Consider the following 20,258-nt stretch of genomic DNA (forward strand, 5'->3'; position numbering starts at 1 on the left):
GCAAAGCTCAACCCTGAACACGAAGCTCCAGACACCCAGGCCAAGCCTGAATGAACTTCAGCAGAAGTCCTATGCACAAGGGTGTAGGCAGATGAGAGGGTTTTGTGAAAGTGATGATTGCCTTAGAGGTCTGAGCTGGGTTGTGGAAAGAAAGGGTCCTGGCCAGTAGAAAGAGTCGAGATGGAAAAATAGTTTTGGTGCAGGGAGAATGGGAGTGGGTGGCTCTTCAAGCTGGCTTCTAGGCTTGCACTTGAAGGAGGGCAGCTGCCTCGCTGAGCATCGGGCGGCGCTAGGGCCTCGCAGAGTGATGAGGCGGTGAGGGAGGCGGGCAGGGGCTGGCGGCTGCAGCGGCTCGGCGCCGAGCTGCCCCCATCCATGGCACGGAGTTGCGGCGGCGGCAACAGCAGCAGGAGCCAGGCGCAATCCGCTAGGTCTCAGCGGCGCGCGGAGCGAGCCGGCGACGTGCGGGGACCAGGCTCCCATCGGCTCCCAGCGCTGCGCTGAGACTCAGGCCGCTCCGCCGGGGGCCACCCGAGCTGCGCTGTCAGTGGCGCCCGCGTCCCGCCGGGCCCCGGTGCTCGCAAGCCATGCCCCCGGGGCGACGCAGCGGGGACCCCGAGCCTTGCCTCCGCCCAGGGCCCCCCGCCCCGCCCTCGGGCGCCCGGGGCTCCCGCTGAGCACGCCTCCCTCCGGCCAGCGCGCCGTCTGGCCCCTGCGCTGTAGGTCCCCGCGGGGCGATGGGTTGATGGGCGCCGGGGGACGCAGGATGCCGGTGCCGCCCGTGCGCCTGCTGCTACTGCCGCTGCTGCTGTGTCTTCTGCTCCTGGCTCCCGGAACTCGGGGTGCGCCTGGCTGCCCGGTCCCCATCCGCGGCTGCAAGTGCTCTGGGGAGCGGCCCAAGGGACTAAGTGGTGGCGCCCACAACCCGGCTCGAAGGAGGGTGGTGTGTGGCGGCGGGGACCTCCCCGAACCTCCGGACCCCGGCCTTCTGCCAAACGGCACCATCACCCTGTGAGTACCCTACCCTGTGCTGGGTCAGGACAACGAGTGGGACCTAAAAGCAGGGAGGGGGGCGATTTTTTTTGCCACTTGAGAGACTGGGTAAAGTCTGAATCCGGGCATCAGTCAGGAAACTTGAAGTAGGGGTAGGTTCGGAGCTTTGGGAATCAGGCTGTGCCCCAAAGAGAGAGGCACCGCGGAAGTCCTCTCACCTGCACAGGTGAAGTGCGAGTGGACGCTGGAGGGACATCCGTGTTGCCTGTCCTAAGTGAGCTATCACCAGCATTGCAGTCTTAAGGGACCCTGAACTGGGTGGGAGTGAGTGGGAAGGCTGATTGATCGGGGCCAGGGACCCCCTAGGTGGCAGTGGTTCTTACTGAGGCTTCAGAACCCGCACGAGGGAGACCCTCCTAGACTCAGCTGCCGAGTCTGGACCCTTAACTGGGATAACTGAGTCTGCGGTGCCCCTCCCCGGGCCTGCGGAGCGCTGCTCCAAGCCGGGCTTCATTGGGCAGGAGGAGCGTGAGTCCCGCTAAGCCTATTCTTGGAATGCTGGAACTTCTGGTCTGAGTGACCCTCACCTCCCTCGTCCCAGTTACCTCTTGGGCTCTCTCCCACTGTGAGCATTTGGGAAGTGAACTTGGGTTGAGCAACGGGTCCCGGCTTATTTCTTTACTTCCCCTGGAAATAATACAGGCCTTGAATGTTTATCGATTGATTTAATTGCTCAAAGATTTGGTAGAAAAACCTAGCCGAAAGGGACACGTGCCTCCGGGCCTCCTTCCACGGTTCTCCTTTCATCTGGGGCTCGATCCAGCCCTTGCTTTACGAGCCACTAGTGCCTACTCCTTAACTTAGTCTCAAGTTCCAGCAACCGCACGAGGAGAGCCTCCCGCACCCCAGCGGTTTCCTGTGCCGGCCATGTGCTCCAAGCTCCACGCACGACGTGGAGTTGAGGGTCGCGCCCTAGCGGTGGCTCCTTACTTTCCTGTTCAAGATCCAGCCTAAAACCCGCCTCCTTTTCCCTGTCATCCTGACCCCGGAGGCACCCGTTTCTCCAACCACCCCTCACCCAGAGCTGAGGCTGGTTTCATCTATTCCGATTGTCCCCAGAACAATACAGTAAGTCCTCTGGTGGGTTCAGAGGCTGCCGGCTTCCTGGCAGGACACAACTGGTCAGCTTGTGATGTTAGCCAGCTGGCCTGCATTTTCTCCAGCTGGGGTGTGTGCATGCACACGCCTGTGCGCCTTGAGTGGAGGCGGCATTCCTTCCCTCTCCCACTTCGATGCGAGTTCTGGGGGGAATGGCTATGGCTGCTCAGGCTTTTCACAGCAGGTCCCAGTGTCCAGTAATGCTTAAGGGTCCTAAGAAGGCACGGCCAGCCTACTTAATTCAGGAGGGGGGAGGTTTTTTTTTTTGCTGTGAGAACTAGCTGGGCTGCTGTTTGTGATGTTTGTGTCACACAGCTGCACGGCGATGGTTCAGCTGGGGGTGGAGGTGATCTGTGTAATCGCACATGCTCCCGAGCCTCTGCACACTCACATGTGTGGGAGCTGTCTCTTGTGCGTCTGTTGGCGGGGATTAGGGAGTCCTAACATGGTCAAGGCAGAAGGAAGGGAGGGGAAAAAATAGAAAAGTGGTTTTGCAGTACATCTTAGAATGATTTGGCAGCTAATGCTTTCCAGCCATGGCTAATTCCCATCGACGCCACTCAAAGGAGGGAGACCAGTTCTTGGTGAGAATGTATCAGGGCAAAGTAGCAGCAGACGCAACTGACTTTGCTGCCCCAGCCTCCAGCCCTTCCTTAAGGAATCGCTCCCCTCCCCTCTCAAGCCATGCACCTAGCTGCCTTCCAATACCTTCCAAAGAGACTGGTCCCCCACCTGGCGGGACAATGCAAAGAACAGAACAGGGAAGCCTGCTCATCCATCAGTCTGGACCGGGATGGAATCTGAATCTCCTCCTTCCAGATGTTTTTCTTAGCTTTCCACATTTATGATCCTGATGGTCCCCCACCCTGGCCAGCAGCCTCTGAGTGCACCCCAGAATGCATCTCGAGATGAGAAAGAAGGGCTGGCATGGGTGGTGCCAAGAGTATGGAAACCCCCTTTCTAAGTGGGGAGTCATGCTAGGTGTGGAGGATGGTGACTTCCAAACCTTCCTGAGCTACATAGGAGAGACCCTGTCTCAAACAAAACAGAACATTCATTTCACCCTCTCTAACTCCTCTCTGTTCTTTTCTCCACACAGATTTCCCCCCCCCCTTTTTTTTTCTTTTTTTGCTTGTCACAGAGGCAGGACTTGAGCCAGCTGTTTTTGCATTGTGGTGGTGTCCTCCCTCTCAGACATTTGTTACATTCCCACTGAAGACCTTCTTCTCCCCTCCAGGATGAGTCCCCAGCTTCCAGTCACAGGAACCCTCGAGATAGGAGCCTGTCAGACACTTAGGGCTAGGACTCGAAGTGCCAGATAAGGTCCCTGTGTGCTGGGGCGTGGGGGCGGGCACGGGCGCGGGCTTGAACAGTCCTGTTTACCTCGTTGAAAAATCCTTCCTCCGCGCTGTTATCTCAACCCCTGCCTTCTGTTTTTGTAGACCACAGGTCCCCCTCTCCCCCACCCTCTGCTTTGTTTCCCCCATGGTGGACTTTCATTTGCAGTTTTCCAGGAAAGCCGAGCTCTTGGCTTTCCTTCCTGCTCCGCTTCTCACCCCACCCCCAGCCTCACAGCCCGGTCTGCTGGGCAGCTGTGGGTACAAATGCCCAGAACGGGAGCCTTTATGAGCCTTCTCTCTGAGGGGAAAGTTCCCCAGGTAGGTGGCTTGCAGTGGGGAGGAGTCTGCTATGAGGGGAGACCTCTCCAGCCTGGGCAGTGGCTGAAGGCCTGCTTTCTGGTCCTTGGCTCTGAGAGTTAGACCTAGAATAGATAACTGCAGACAGCAGTCTCCCCAGGAGGACCCCAGAGGACACAAGCCAGTGCCATAAATTCCTACTTCATCTGCACTGAAAAGGGTCTTAAGAGACCAGCAAGCCCGGGCCCACATCTCAAGGCTTTGTAGCTGATGCTGGAGAGATTAGAGGGATCGCTAGGTGGATCAATTCGGATTAACTAGTAGAGTCTCAATGTTTCTACCAGACGAGGGTCTTGCTAGTTGGGATCTGGTGGGCACAGATTCTACATTTAAAATTCGTTTTCCCCCCAGCAGGACCAAAGCCCTTTTAACCTGGAAACATTTTAGGCTGGGTGAGGAGGGGGCAGGCACGGGATAAGTCCTTGGTCATTTCCCCCAGAATAGCAACCTGTTCAGCCTACCCCAGAGGCTCCAGTAAAGGGTAGAACAGGCTCTGCACAGATGTGCCCAACACTAGCTGGGCGCTCATGCTGGGAGTCTGATGGTCCTGGGTAGGGAGAGGTAGAGGGAACCCCCTGATGGATGGACCCTGTCCATGCTCCTGCCTCAGGGAGGCGACTCTTGTGTAAAGATCTCTCTTGAGACTCTCAGCTCTGGCCTGGGATTCAGGCAATGCAACCACCAGGATCTAGTTAAGAGATTGTGGGGTAAAGTGTGCCAACCACCAAGCACACTGCCTGAGGGCAGTGGAAAGATGCTGGCTAGAGGGGCGGGGCCCAGCCAGCCTCCCCACCCCCTTCTCCTCTACCCTCTTTCCCCCATATGGTTCTCATAAGGTCTGGGCTCCGAGACAGCGGCCAGAGGAAGTGGCTGTGTACAGAGAGCTTTTGTGAGCAGGGGAGGGGGAGGGGGAGAGTGGAGAGAAAGAAGGAAAGAAAAGAGGGACGAGGCCAGAGATGAGGAGATGAGGGAGGTTTGAGTCTAGCACTCTCCCAAGCCCTCCGGGGTGAAGCTCTTATTCTCACCTCATGAACCTCTGGACCCCTTTGCCCATCCCAAGTGAGGAGCCAGGAGGAAACCCAGGTCATCCCTGACTCTTCCCATCTACCTTCAGGAGGGGCTGTAGGTGACCAGCCCAGGTGCCAGAGATTGTAACTGCCCCTGCTCTGTGGCCTTGAGAACCCCTATCCTTCAGACTCCCAGTGCCAGATAATATTAAGGTGCAATGCCTGGTCCTGTTTCAGGGGAGCCCTGTGAAGAGAGCAGAACCCCCAGGGTTTGGATAGCATTATTTACTGCACTGAAGAGATGGAGATCCCTTAGGATGGGTCCCAAAGACATACATATACTTCAGCCCCAAATGGTACCAGGACATGTTTAGGGAAGTCACTAGAATGGGTCACCTGCCTGGATTAACCAAGATGTGCTCATGGACTCTCAATCTGCGGGCTCTTGTGGGATTGGTGAAGGGCATGACAACCTCATTGGTGGTGGTTCTGAGAATCTACCCCCAAAGTGCAGGCAAACTACTCTAATATGAACCTGCTGTAGGTTGACGCTTGCATTTGAGGTCATCTTTTTAAGACGAGAGACCGTTTGTAAATGTACCCTATATGTGTGTATTTGAGCTAAGCTCCTCTTCTGTTTCTTCCAAGTTCATCCAGGTCCTTCCATTCAGTTTAGCCCCTATCTGCTTCCTCAGCAAAGCCCAGAGAGGGTAGGGGAGCTTCCCCATTGTCACACAGCTTGCCCAGAAGTGGGAACTCTCCCATCACCCCTTAGGGAGAGGCCGCAGAGGGAGGAGAGGGGAAAAAATTGAGAAGGGAAATGGCCCTGAGCTGAGGGACCATCAGGAAGGGCCGCTGAGAGGGGCTGTTTATTTTCATTGCCCCAGCCTGGCTGCTCCGTTCTATTTAGGGCTCAGATACTGACAGGACGGAGTCGCCTCCTCCCTTTCCTCCCTCCTCTGAGGGGCCCCCATCCTTCCCAAACTCCAGAACATTCCTTTGCTTTCAGAACCGGACCACGGAGGGGGAGGGCGAAGTGGGGGAGAAAAGCTGGATTGAGCGAACACTGAGGTCCTACTCCCCCAGCCCTGGGAGTCAGGGGAGACAGAATGGGGGCACAGCAGGGTATGCAAGATGGATGGGTCCAGGTGAGGACAAGCTATGGGGTGACATGAGGAGAGAGTTGTAGCCGGAGTAGTGGAGCCAGACATCTCCCAGCTGGAAAGGAAAGGGGAGGAATGGGCGCCCCTCTTCCCCCAGCTCCCACAGCTACCAGGGCTTCTGCCTTGCTGGGGATTGTGTGGGGAGACCCAAACCTGTGCTTCAAGACTGGAGGGAATGCCAGCCCCAGGGTGGGAAAGGCTGATAAGGGCTGGGGTCCCCTGTGCAGAACTCTGCCCTCCCCAGCTCACAAAGCCCTCCTCCACCAACCACATCTAGACCCCTAGGGCTTCTGACTCCCTGTCGCCTCTGCAGGTGACCTCAGAACAATCGGGGACAGAGGGAGGAACTGTGAGGCTTCCCAGGCCTCTCTGGGAGGCTTCCTGCTCTCTCAGAACTCCAGGTAGCATGACCCAGAGCACAGGGCACTAGAGTTTGAATGGTTGAAGGGGCTCTAAAAAATACCTCTCCCTTTCTAAGTATCCCTGTTGAGACAGAAAAAGTAGAAAGAAGGTAATTTTTAAAAGAATGTTTGTTTTATTCTATGTATTTATTTAGAGATAGGAGCTCACTATGTAATACTGGCTAGCATAGCCTTGGCTGGCTGAAACTGACTGTACAGACCAGGGTGGCCTCGAACTCACAGAGATCTGCTTGCCTCTGCCTCTGCTTCTGACTCTCTGGCACTGGGATTAAAGGTGTATGCTATCACACCCAGTGGAAATGTTTTGTCACTGCCAAAAACTACCTTAGTAGCCGGATGTGGTGTGCCACACTTGTAACTCCAACACCCAGGAGGCTGAGGTGGGAGGATTGCCAGTTCAAGGCCAGCCTGGGCTACGGAGACCTCAGCTAAAAACAAAACAAAACAAACACCTCCAAGCAGAGAGCTGGAGAGCTGGTTAGAGGTGACGAGCACTTGCTGCTCTTGTAGTTGTTGAGTTGGTTTCCAAGACCCACACCCCGCAGCTTACAAACACCTATAACTTCCACTGCAGGGGGATAACACACTCTCCTCTGGCTTCCAAGGGTATCAGGCCTGGTGCATAGACCAGGTTGGCCTCTAACTCCCGCTACCTCCAGAGTGCTGGGTTTAAATATGTATGTCTTTAAAAACAAAACAAAAAAAAACAAAACAAAATAACAACAAAAAATCTCAAACCAAACTGTGTTGAGATAGGAGCGACAGGGCTGCATCCCCAGCACCCAGCCGCCCGTATGGCTAGCTTATGCCCAGAAATAATTACATGGAAACTGTATTCTTTCAAACACTGCCTGGCCCGGCTAGTTCCAGTTTCTTATTGGTTAGCTCTTACATATTGTTCTAACCCATTTCTAATATTCTGTGTAGCCCACGAGGTGGCTTACCAGGGAGGATCTTAACCTGCGTCTGTCTGGAGTGGGAGAACCATGGCGACTCTCCGACTCAGCTTCTTTTTCCCAGCATTCTCTTCTGTTTACTCCACCTACCTAATTTTCTGTCCTATGAGGGCCGAGGCAGCTTCTTTATTATTAACCAATGAAAGCAACAGATAAGATACAAGACCCACCTCCATCAAAACTGGAACAAGAGAAAAGCCAGATAAGGAGCCTTGACTATGAGAGTCAGAGTCTCCCACCTGGCCGGCATCCTCAGCCCACTCCCACTTGGGGATGGACAGCTGCACACTAGGCTGGTCCAAGGACAGGCAGGCAGACTGGGCGTTATTCTCTTCACTGGGGAAAGGGGCTCGCTCCTCCTAGTAATGGCTTAACCAATACAAGTGAGCTAGGAGACCACTGAGCAAAATACCCCACAGAGCACGTAAAGACACCCTGGTCCAGGAAGTGTAAAACTTTTGGTCTCTAAATCGACTCTCCGGGTCTCCCATCACCTTTCCTGAGCCATCTATGGATGAGGTAGCAGTGACTCCCTGTAGCTGGAGAAAGGATGAATGGTCTGTCCTAGAGAAAGGGTGGGGTAGCATAGTGGGATAGGAATGGCAGGGAGAAAGAAACCACCTTTGACTTGGGACAGCTGGCTCTGCACTGAACTCCTTCCCACTGGGCATTCCCTTCCTGGGAGCTCAGCTTACTCCCTAATAACTCAGCCAGTGTCTACTCTCATCAAATCCCCTGAAGGAGGTGAGAGACACACGCTCTTTGTCCCAGGGACCTTATAGCCTTGGAGACTGAGAGGATTCAGCTGTACAGAACTGGGCAGATGTGGGCTCCAAATTAGCACTAGGGAGGGGAGAACGAGGGACTAACCTATGTGTAAGGATGAACACTTGATCAGCCAGTGTGCTGCTGCTCCCGCTGAGACAGGATGGCCAAGAACAGCCTAGGCGGCATGGTGAGACCCTGTCTCAGAAATCAATGAAAAGTAATGGCGAATTAATCCTTTGTGATTGATGGATTGACTGACTCTTCGAGTATCAAACCCAAGACCTTTTATACTCCCAGCTCTGTTTACATTTTTGGGGGGCAGAGGATTTCGAGACAGGGTTTCTCTTGCAGCTTTGGTGCCTGTCCTGGAACTAGCTCTTGTAGACTAGGCTGACCTAGAACTCACAACGATCTGCCTGCTTCTGCCTCCTGAGTGCTAGGATTAAAGGCGCACGCCACCACTACCGGCTTCTGTTTACATTTTGAAGAAGAACTTTCTATCTCCAAGGGTTTGGATCTCACTGTTAGGATTTTATAGCATGGCACTTGTCGGTAGTCCTTAAGATAGATTGAAAATCCCCCCTTTTTCTGTCCCGTGCTTCTCCACTTTCCCATCCCCCTTTCCATTCCCTGTAGAAAATCTTGGTGTGGGTAGTTACAGCAGACACTGTTTCTTGTGTTCCAACAAGAGTTCTGAGACCACAAAATCCCCGCCAAGTCTCCCTCGTCACCTTCCACCAACACCTGAAGCACTTTGCGGTCTCTGCCTGGAGATTCAGTTCTAGAGCACAAAACCGTCCCTTTCCCATCGAAGCCCAAACACCTCGGTTTTGCCCACTCCTTCCCAAGCCGCGTGCTGTTGTGGCGATAATTAGAGGAAGGAGACGAGACCTCCAAGACAAGTTAGAGGGAAACCAATAAGCAGGAGTCAGGATGAGACAGTGGCTCTTTGGTCTTGGCCTTGACCCATGGCTGTCTTTGGCTTGCTCTGTGTCTAGGTTAGGGTTAAAGGTAGTGTCTGGACAGGGCTCAGCCTGGAAAAAGAAGATCCACCTGAAGTCATTCGGGGTGGCCTGGACAGGCTTCAGGCCAAGCAAAGCAGTGCTAAAGCAACTCGGGAGCGGGCAGGGCACCGTACATGTCCTGGAGAGAGAGAAAGGAAATCATGGAAAGGCCATATCCTTCATCCTTTAAAAAATAATTTAACTTTATTTTATGTGCACTGGTGTGAAGGTGCCAGATCCCCTGGAACTGCAGTTTCAGACAGTAGTGAGCCGCCATGTGGGTGCTGGGAATTGAACCTAGGGTCTTCTGGGAGAGCAGCCAGTGCTCCCAATGACTGAACCATCTCTCCACCCCCGTGACTATAGCCTTCATTAAACGCAAGGCTTATTACTCACTGATAAAGGTTGACATAATGATAGTCATGCAAATAAGACATTTGTCAACTTCAAATCCATAGCATTCATTCATTCATTCATGGAATCAAATGCAGGGCCCTGTACACACTGGGCAAGTGCTTTATCACTGAGTCACACACGCAGCACAGTGTTTGTGTGCTAGAGGCACTGGTTATTTTTCAGGTTCCAGGCACTATAATTAGGCCCTGGAAATACCCAGAAGCAACTGAGCTCCATCCTATGGAACCATCTGGGAGCGCTGGTTTGGCCTGGATGGGGCAGTGTAGTTTATCTGCAGGCAGACAGGCAGACCAGACAACCTCCCTCCCCCTCACTGCTCAGCTCGCTATTACCACGCGCCAGCGGCAGGCAATGGTGCCAGGGCTTTCCCCCATGCTCTACCAAGCCGGCGAGGGTCTAAACCACTGACGTTCTGGCCCCGAGGGAGTGTGGGTCCTCACTATCCTGTCTGTTGGAGCTGAGAGGGAAGGCTGACCCATACACTGACTTTCTCGGGCACGTGAGAACCTTTTGGTGCCGGCACATGTTGGTTCCACGCCCCGTAGAGCAGGGCCCACATGAGTCCCTTAGGGTCACTTTTGATGTGGGAGTGGTATCTGGTAAGTTCCTGTGGCTACCCAGAGGCCACACGGGCTCTCTGGGATGCCAACCACTCGCTCCACCGGCCTTCTCATTGGCCCGTGTCTCTCTTCACTCTCCTCCCTAAAATAGGACCCTCCGACCCGGAGAGGATTCTGGAATGGCCTTGGTGTACCCCATATTTGGCCAGATTTCAAACTCCGGAGTAGAGAAAGAAGAGGGGGCCCCAAGGACTGGCCCTCCTTCCCACTGAAAGTATGAACTGAGGGCAGGCGGAGTGGGTGGGGCCAGAAGTTAAAGATGCTTAGCCAGGTCTCAGTGGGGCCTGTAGGGTTAGTGCGGTTGGAAGGGATTCGCCAGACAGGCTCCCCGCAAGGCAGTAGTGTGAGGGAAGTATAGCCCTATAGCCCGAGGAGCCATCCGACTGGGGAGTTTAAGGAGAGACCACGCTGGCACCATGTCTGGAACAGCTGGATGGAGCTGTGGGGGCTATAGCTCCCTCCTCCACCCCGGGGCTGCTTCCCGGTTTTCTTCCCACGACACAGTCAACAATGGTGGGAACATTTTTCTTCCCATTGGATGGAGCTCGGCGTTTTTGTCTTCCGTGCTCATCCACCCCACTCCCAGCTATGCCGCTTCCAGTTTTTCACCTGCTGGTAACATCTCCAGAACTGAGAGTATATAGCATGCACAAGACCAACCCTGGGTTCTGTCCCCCGCACCGGTAAAAAATAAATTCCTAGGTCCACACACTTGAGGGAGAAAAAAAAAAAAGAAAACAAAAGCAAAACCTGAAGACACTTTCTGGATGATGCAGGTTTAAAGTCAAATTCCTTGGCCCACTCAGGGTAGCTAAAGAAAAAAGAATCCAATCCGGGGTGTTTGGGGGCTCAAACCATGTATCCCTCTGCTGGAGTCTGTCAAAAGAGGCCACTGCCTCCTAGAGAGGGCCCATCAGAGAAGGGTAAAGAGTTGTTTGCCTGGTGCCCACCTTTGTGTGTGTGGAGACCGGGATCTCCACTTTAACATTCCACTCGAAATGTGAGTTTTAAGCTTTAGGAGATGGCATTTGTGCTGGTCAGGCCGGAATCTGGATTGCAGCTGTCCCCAGCACAGAAGCAGATGGAGAAGGGGACCGGCTGCAGGAGGCCTCTGCAGAATAGGGCTGGACGTGGTCGGTAGCTGGCAAGGCTAAGAGATGTGCTGTTTCATTCTGGACTTCCTCACGGACTGCTCCCCATTTTTTTTTGTGATGCTCCCGAACCCTACAATGTTAGTCTTGCCCATTTAGAGCGCAGCTGGTCTGAACTGAGCATGCTGGTGGAGTACAATAGAAATTACAAAGCTTTGTTACACACAAAGAAATCAAATAGTTGATAATGTAGATAGATCACATATCGAAATGGAAAGGGTCTGGATATGTCAGGTTAAATGAGATTCTATTAATCCGTTTCAAGCTTTTAAAATGTGGCTGATAGAAAATTTAAAATTACACGTGTGGTCACATTGTATTTCAATGGGCCGGCTCTAAGTTACAGGTTTGGGATAAATGAGAGTGATTAGGACTGATGGCTGAAGGGCCTGGAAATGTGGGGACCCCATTACCGCTTATGAACCCCTCTGAACAGGATCCCTACCTGGGGACTCATATGCTCATTTTGGAAATTTGAAGAGTATGATTTTTAAAAAAATTTATTTGTTTTAGAATTATGATTTCAATTCAATTATCTTCCTATATGTATCTATGTATGAATTTTTATATATGTGTGTGAATTTATATGTAATATAAATTTTATATATAAGTTTTTATTATATGTATATGAATTTATATACCTATATAATTATTTGTTAGCAAGCATTTTCTGCTATGCGAGGTGTCTCATGCCTATAATCCTAGGATGTGATAAGTAGATCACAAAGATCACAAGTATTCAGGACAGCTTAGACTATGAAGTAAGATGCTGCCTGTTTCAAAAGAGAAGGAAAAGCAGAGGCTGGGAGGATTCTCAGTGATTAAGAGCATGAGCCAGGGGCTGGAGAGATGGCTCAGTGGTTAAGAGCACTGACTGCTCTTCCAGAGGACCTGGGTTCAATTCCCAGCACCCACGTGGCAGCTCACAACTGTCTGAAGATCCAGTTCCAGGGGATCTGACACTTCACACCAAGGCACATAAAATAAAAGTTAAATAAACCATAAAAAAAAAGAGAGAGCACGAGCCACTCTTCCAGAGGATCAGAGTTCAATTCCTGGCACCATCAAGTGGCTTACAGTGGCCTGCTCACACCCACACAGCAGATGCACATAAGAATAATGAAGTAAGAAAAGAGGAGGAAAGCGGGGCCGACAAGGTGGCCCAAAGGGTCAGGGCACTTACCACCACGCCTGGCCCTAGAAGCCCCGTGACAGAAGGAGAAAGCCGACTTCTGCAGGCTGACCTCTGACATGAGCGCCGCCGAGTGTCCCGTGTGCACACACACGGTACTTTTTTTTTTTTTTAAGGAGAATGCAAGGAGAGGAGGGAAAAAGACGGAGAGAGAGGAAAAAAAGGAAAAGAGGGAGCAAGGCCATTTTGTTAGTGCAGGACTTCCCCTCCATTTATTTCTGTGGGTGTGGAGGTCAGAGGACGACTTGCAGGAGCCATCCTCTCCTGCCTCTCTGCTGATCGTGGGGTCAAACTCGGGCCATCCGGCTTGGCCGCCTCTAGCCACTGAGCCATCTTACTAGCCCCTAGTGTAGGAATAAGAAAAAAGTTTTTTTTTTTTTTTTAAGATTTATGTACTTACTTATTTTGAGATAGTTTTACTCAAGTAGCCCTGGATGGCTTGGAATTTATAGAGATTCACCTGCCTCTGTCTCCCAAATGCTGGGATTAAAGGTATACACTACCATACCTGAACTAAAGACTTACGTTTAAAAAAAAAACACTGTGCCTTTTGCCTTTTTTTAAGATAAAAAAAATATACTTTATGGTTTTGCCTACATGTATGTATATGTACCATGTGGGTGCCTATTGCCACAGAGGCCAGATCTCTTGGAACTGGAGTCTTGAATGGCTGGGTGCTGGGAACCAAACCCAGGTCCACTGCAAAAGCAGAAAGTGCTCTTAACTACTGAGCCATCTCGCCAGCCCAAGATCGATCGATCGATCGATCTATCTATCTATCTATCTATCTATCTATCTACCTACCTACCTACCTACCTATCTACCTATCATCTATCTATCTAGGTGAAAGCATCCACTCCAGCCCCTGGCATCCATATACCCAGAGTCTGGAATGGTCCAGTGGAAGTGCCATCCCAAGCCCCCTCCCCTGGGAGTTGCCTCAGTCCAGACTCCGCCCCCTGAGAAAGTCCACCAAACGATGACCCCTCTCCAGAAATGCTCAAGACTCCCACAGGGTATTTAAACTGCCCCCCAGAGAACAAACACATGATTCTCCAGTCTTCCTTTCCTGCCTCCTCTCTGGGGGGCTGGAAAGCCATTTGGGAGCATTTGTATGCATTAAACCTGGGCTTTTTCTAATTTGGTTTGATTTGGTCTAATTTGGATTATTGTGTCGGTGGAGAGGCTTATTGGGGTGCTGAAACTTTTTACTATCTGTCTAACCATCCATCCATCCATCTTGAGAAAGTGTCCCACTATGTATCCCTTCAATGACCTGAGGCCTCAAACTCACAGACCTCTGCCTGCCTCTGCCCCCCCCACCCCCCTTGTGCTGGGATGAAAGGCATGCACCACCATACTGGCTAGTATAGGAATTTTAATGTCAGTGTTCTTCCAAGTGGAATCCTCAAACCTCAGACATTCCCCAGAACTCAGACCTGTTTCCTACTTCAAGACAACATCCATTTTCCAAGCTTGAGCCCTAATGTTCTCTGCGGCTTCTCCATTTGAGCAGGAGCCCTGAGCTAGCATCCTTATCCATCAAACAAGAAAAGGGGAGTTTGCTAAAAGGCTTCTTCATTTTTTCAATGTCTGAGGTGCTTTTTGGTTTTAATTTTGTTTTTGCTATGTGTATTAAGATTGAATTCAGGGCTTCATACACATTAAGTACATGCTCTATGTTCTTCCTCTGAGCTGTAGCTCAGTTCTGCCGTGATGTGCTTTTTTCTTTTCTTTCTTTCTTTCTTTCTTTCTTTCTTATTTCTTTCTTTCTTTTTTTGAGATGGTTTACGCTGTAGTGGAAGCTGTCCTTTAGTTCCTGAGCCTTCTCTCTCAGCTTCCTGGGTGGTAGTGCTTTTTGGAATATCAATATGAAGTGTGTGTGTGTGTGTGTGTGTGTGTGTGTGTGTGTGTGTGTGTAGCATTTTAGAAACTCCAGTAATTTCCCCTAAGTCATTCTTCTGCTGGCAAACATCCCCCTTGTCACCCTTGGAAGGACTAGTAGACTGTACTGAAAGTTGGGAGCGCTCTATCTGGAGACAGAAGGAAGATGTGAAGTGTTTACCCCTTTCCATTGATCTAGAGACACCCCCTCCCATCATGCCTCCATCCTCGCCAGTGTAGGGCCTGGGCTGTAGCCCAGTGGTGGAGCATTTACCTAGAATTCCAAAAGTCCTGGGCAGTTGGGACCTGGGGGTCCTTCAGTGCCTCCTTGGGTCACTCCCTCTCTCTCGCCCTCCCATGAGACTTGGCGGGTGGCGGAGCTCTTTGACAGCTCTTACATTTGGTTCCTGGCCCCTTTCCTCTGTATACTGTAGAGTACAGAGGCTGCCTGCTCCAGAGACGTCGTTGTAAGGTTTGGACTTGGGTCCTTCCAGTGAGTTTTCCACTAGTAAGAGCAGAACAAAGGAGGGGGAAACCCTTTGCTTCAGCCCGGGGCTGCCAGGAGTTTGGGTTGCGAGGCCTCATTAAGACGTTCTAATAAGCAATTAACTGGAGGGTTGAGCCCTTCGGCTGGTCTGGAACTCCCTCCTCCCAATAAGAAGTCTGGGAGAGAAAGGCCAAGTGGGCAGGCAAAGTTGAGACTGGGCCTCTCCCCCAGAACATAAACAGTAAATAAACAAAATGTCAGAGCAGGCATTGCAAAGGGAGGCCTAGCCTTCTGTCAGATCCAGGGCTCCGTCAGTCTTTCTACAGGTCGGGGAGGCAAGGATACAGTGAATATAGCCTCGGATTGTCACTCTGAACTGGAGATCTTGATGGCCCAGCGTGGTCACCTTCCTGTAGAGTCCTTGGCTCCAAGCAGAGTGTTGGAAAGCCCTCTTCCACCAGGGCTCCCCCGACCCCTGCTTCCTTTCCTTTTGGGTTTTGTTTTTGTTGGTTAGTTGGTTTGTTTTTGAGACTGGGTCACAGGTAGCCCAGGCTGGCCTCAGACTTATTGTGTAGCTGAGGATGACCTCAAACTCTTGCTCTTTTTGCCTCTACTTCCCAAGCACTGGGATTAAAGGAGCATGCCTCCACGCAGGCCTTCAGGGCTCCTCTTCTATGCCTGACCCAGATGAGGCCAGTCTTCCCCATCACTCTGCTCTGGACTTTGGATTGAGGGAGGGAGGACCTCTGCAAGGACAGAGCCGTGGGGGGCACGGCAGAGGCTCAGTGGGGGTCGACACTGATGCTCCAAAGTGGAAATCGGCCATCAGAGCTTAACATCCACGGAGCCCCATCTCCACTTAGATACAGTCTACGGGTCCTTCACTGTGTGCTTGGCTGAAATCCACGACTTGAGACTCTTTCTATGGCTAGACTGCTCCTCAGCATCTCCCCACAACCTCCTAGAGTGGCAGGTGGGGTTCCTGCTGTAGAATTGCTGATGGTGGCATTTATGTAGCGTGACAAGGTCATCTGGGGAACCTGGGTCCCACTCCGTCAGCATTTTGCACTGGCTAGCATCTAACAGGGTGGATCTGTGTTTTTCCCGTCTCTTCAGGCTCTTGAGCAACAACAAGATTACGGGGCTCCGAAACGGATCCTTCTTGGGACTATACCTGCTGGAGAAGTTGTAAGTACTCAGAAGTGTGTGGCGCAGGGTGGGGTGGCGGTGGGTGGGACATGATAGCAAAGGGTGTGGGTGTTACTCTGGGAAGGAGGAGGGACTTGGGTTGCCAAGGGAGGCTAGAACCTGCAGAGCTAGGTCCAGTATAGGACTGGGTAGTCTGGACTGCTAGTCTGGGGGGGGGGGGCAAGTGGCTTTTCAGTAGGGACTGCCTGGTATGTTAGGCAAAGTAGGGACTCTTCACTGTTCTAGGCAGAGGTGGGGCCAAGGGAACCTCATTAATTCTCTTTAATGAGCAATTAGCTGAGTGAGCCCCTTAGCCAGCCTCCTCCGCCCAGCTGGGGGCCCAGCGTGAAAAGGCTGAGGGAGACTTTATGTGACTGAGCCCTCTTTCCTCCTCCCAGGAAAACAAATCAACAAACAAAGCCGGGAGGGGGCAGAGTCCTGGACTGAGGGTGGGAGCTCAGTCATTTCTGACTCGCTGCGTTTGAGGACCTCTCTCCTGGAGGTCCTCATCCCCTGCTGTTGGCCCCTGGGGCAATTTGTGGGACAGAGCTGCTAAGCAGGAGGACACAGTGAGGACACAGAAGGGCTCAACGATGTCAGAGGACTTGGGGAAGGAGAGAGAAAGCCTGGTTAGGACACCTGACTCAGGGACTCTACTAAGGCACTTAACCTGCCAGATGAGGGCATCAACCCACTGCCATGCTTCCAGAAACCAGCCTATGCTGTCACTTTGGGCTCTTGTCCTGGGCTCTCTTCTCTCCTGGGGACTGATTCTTGCTTTCTTTTCTACCCATCCCCACCTATGCCACCTCTAACCTCCCGCTCGGGGGCACCCCTAATTCGCGCAATAGGACTCTTGGCCCCCTCTTGTGCCATCTTGTTCCCAACCCTTGGATCAGTGTGATGGAAAATATAAACGAAGAAGGTGTGAGTTCAGTGTGGTGGAGATCGCAGATGTCTCTGTCCGTGTGACCATAAAGGAGTTCGGGGACGTCTTTCAGACATGTTCAAGAAGAGGCACTGTCGAGACTAGAGAGTTCAAGGGCAGCAGAGATAAGATGCCCATTCGACCGGTGAAGGATCATTTTGGAGGGGGGGGAGGGTTGTTTTATTTTTATGCCTCCATGTATGTCTATGTGAGGGTATTAGGTCTCCTGAAACTGACAGCAACACAGTTGCGAGCTGCCACGTAGGTGCTGGGAATTGAACTCAGGTCCTCTGGAAGGGCACCCTGTGAGTTTGAGGCCAGCCTGGTCTACATAGTGAATCCTGGGCCAGCAAGGGCAAACAGTGAAACCCTACCTCAAAACTAATAAAAATAAAAAGTTAAATAAAATTCCAAGTCTGAGCTGGGAGCTTTGCCGGTATGAATCACTCTCTGTTCGTGTGACAGCTATTCATGGGGCCCCTCCATATGTCGTACCCTGATCCTGGCAATAGGATTATAGCCAGCAGGCCCAGTGCCTGTCTTCATGCCGTTTACCTTCTCTCTACTGACAGGACCCAGGAAATAGCAAATGCATGTGTTGTGTTGGGAGACAGATATGCAAAGAAATTCACTGAGACCAGAAGTTCCAGGCCGGGATGAGCAGCTTGAAGCTCAGTTAGTAGATTGCTTGCAGCGTGCACAAATCCATGGACTCTCCAGTGCTCCATAAAACTGTCATAGTAATGTACACCCAAAACACCCAGCACTGGGGAGGTGGAGGCAGGAGGATCAGAAGTTCCAGCTCTCTGGGGATACATACTGAGTTCAAGGCCAATGTAGGATATACTCAACTCTGTCTCGAAAAAGGAAGTTTTAAAAAAAAATGCCATTAGGAAGGTTGAGAACTACTGTTCTAGAAAATTGTGATGTTGGGTTCCATCACTTCAAGGGAGACAAGGCAAATGACTAGAGAGTAGGTAGAGAACAGGGGTATGCAATGGTGTGTGTGTGTGTGTGTGTGTGTGTGTGTGTGTGTGTGTGTGTGTAGATTGAAGTGACCAGTAATTGCTGCTAAGTGTGGGGTGCCCATTGTAAAACTAGGGAGGGGACAGAGATGAGGCTAGTCATGGATTTAACATCCTGTACTCCTGGGATCTGGGTGGTGTCTGCAGTGTTGCCTGGGGAGATCAGAACTTCAGTGAAGAGGAGGAAGGCCTTTGGGGCAAAGGACTGTGCTGTGCACAGCCGGGTAGGGAGGACACCTGGCAGGTCTGGGGACCTCAGTCTTCCTAGTCTGCTGATCACTGTTCGCTGATAAGATGAGTGTGTATTCTCAGAAATCAGGTCTACATGATTGTGGAGACTATCAAGCCCGAACCTAGGGCAGCCTGGGAAGTCAGACAGGAAAAGATGCTGCTATCTTGGGACAGAATTTCCTCTCCACAGTTTTTTTTCCCCCCTCCTGAGCCTTCCTCTGATTACAGGATATCCAACTGCATTGTTGAAGCTAGCTCCTTAAGCTCTATTCCCACACCTGCAGAACACCTCTGCAGAAGCAAACGTGAGTGGCTTGAGGGTTGATTTGATTGGGAGTCTCAGTGTGTAGCCCAGGGTGGCCTTGAAATGCTGAGTCCAAATCATAAGTAGCTAGGCCTACAAGTAGATGCCCTGACGCCCATATGGATGAACGTATGACTAACCATTGTGCTGGGGTAGAGAGAGGGCCCAGAAGTAACGTAAGTCCGGTGTCCCATTCCTGGAGATGGTAAGTCATTGGGTCAGCGAGGGCCTGGGAATTTTATCCAGCAGGAAGGCAATTCTCATGCTCATCTGAGGTTGGGAGCCAGCATACCCGATGACCCCTAGACTGTGGGCCTATTCATTGTGGCTGTGACATTGTAGCCTGGTGTGTAGTCGGTGCCCAGGAAACACTGATCTCTCTGTCCAGTGGGACTCGGATGTCTAGGCATGGGCAGCCGAGGTCCTGTCAGTTCCAGATCCCACAGTCTGTAGACGGTAGGTCGTCTGGGAGGGTTGGGATCTGATCTGGTAACTGCAGTGGTAAGGCCGTGGAGTATGCCCTCCTGCCCACCCCGCCCCAGCTCTTCAGGTCTTTGCTAATGGATGAAAGGATAGCGTGTGTGTGTGTGTGTGTGTGTGTGTGTGTGTGTGTGTGTGTGTGTCTCAATGTGTCAGTGACTTTTATGGTCACGAGTGGGCAATAGATATGCACATCATCTGCTTTGGAATTCAGGGCCCTGACTGAGGGAAGGAAGGAAAGGGCACAAACAGGTGGACAGAGCTGTCTGTGTTAATGTGAGGTGGAAGGGCAGGGGAAGGAAAACAGAATGGATGGAGACATGGTTGTGTTGAAGAGGACCTTAGCGGTAGCTCTAGGGAGACCCATCTCCACCAACTTGGTGTGATGCATCAGAAACCCTGTCTGCCACAGGTGTACAGAAGGGCCCAGTCATGCCTGAGGCCCATCAGCCTGGCCACGCCTGTTTGGGACCCAAAGGAAAGACATTTGGGGCAGGGTAGGTGGGTGGAGAAACCAAAAAAGCAGGAGCCAGGGTCAGGTGTGGTAGCTAGGCATGGCGGAACACTTGTAATCCCAGCACTGGGGAGGCAGAGGCAGGAGTACCGTTGCAAGTTCAAGGCTAGTTTAGAATTTACCGTGTGGACCTGGCTAGCCAGGGCTACAGAGCTGTACATCAGACCCCCTCAAAACAAACAGAAACGAAACATGGCCTTACTCTGGTATAAAGAGGCCTAGGATCAAATCCCACTCCTTTCATTTGTTTCTAGATGCTTCCACACGCCTTGCATGTGGAGAATGGAGTTAGGAATTCTTCTCTGAGGAGTCATTATGGGATGGATGAGTTCCTCCATAGAGTGTTTCAGAGCATAGGTTTTCTCCGTAGAGACGTCTCCCTTCTGAAGACGTCTATGAAAGTGTTAGCCTGGCCTCCTGTTATGTGTACCTGTCCAGCCTTCTCAGTCTGAAGCACAATGAATAAAAACTCAGAGAAACTGGGGTTCAACCTGAAGGTCAGAAAAGCAAAATAGCCAGCCACTGGCTCTTACCTCGACCACAGTCTGGAATGACGATCCTGCCTTCAGAAATCTCAGAATGAGACTGTGTGTGTGAGCTGTCTCCTCCTGTCTTTCAATCCTCTCTAGGGCCGGGATTAAAGGTCTGCACCACTGGGATTAAAGGCTT

The 20,258-nt window shown here is 51.8% G+C and overlaps 1 protein-coding gene across 1 annotated transcript in view; it reads left to right on the forward strand.

The window, feature by feature from the left end:
* The first annotated feature begins 321 nt into the window (after window positions 1-321).
* Window positions 322-20,258, forward strand: part of Adgra2 (adhesion G protein-coupled receptor A2) — a 39,540-nt gene continuing 19,603 nt past the window's right edge. The window contains exons 1-2 of the mRNA XM_050146751.1: window positions 322-1,011; window positions 16,036-16,107. Of these exons, the coding sequence (XP_050002708.1) occupies window positions 746-1,011; window positions 16,036-16,107 (338 nt within the window). The 5' untranslated portion in view covers window positions 322-745. The remainder of the gene's footprint in view (window positions 1,012-16,035; window positions 16,108-20,258) is intronic.

Source organism: Alexandromys fortis, unplaced genomic scaffold (genome assembly GCF_014885135.2).
Source record: "Alexandromys fortis isolate MF-2015 unplaced genomic scaffold, M_Fortis_MF-2015_v1.1 scaffold_55, whole genome shotgun sequence".
Classification (NCBI taxonomy): Eukaryota; Metazoa; Chordata; class Mammalia; order Rodentia; family Cricetidae; genus Alexandromys; species Alexandromys fortis.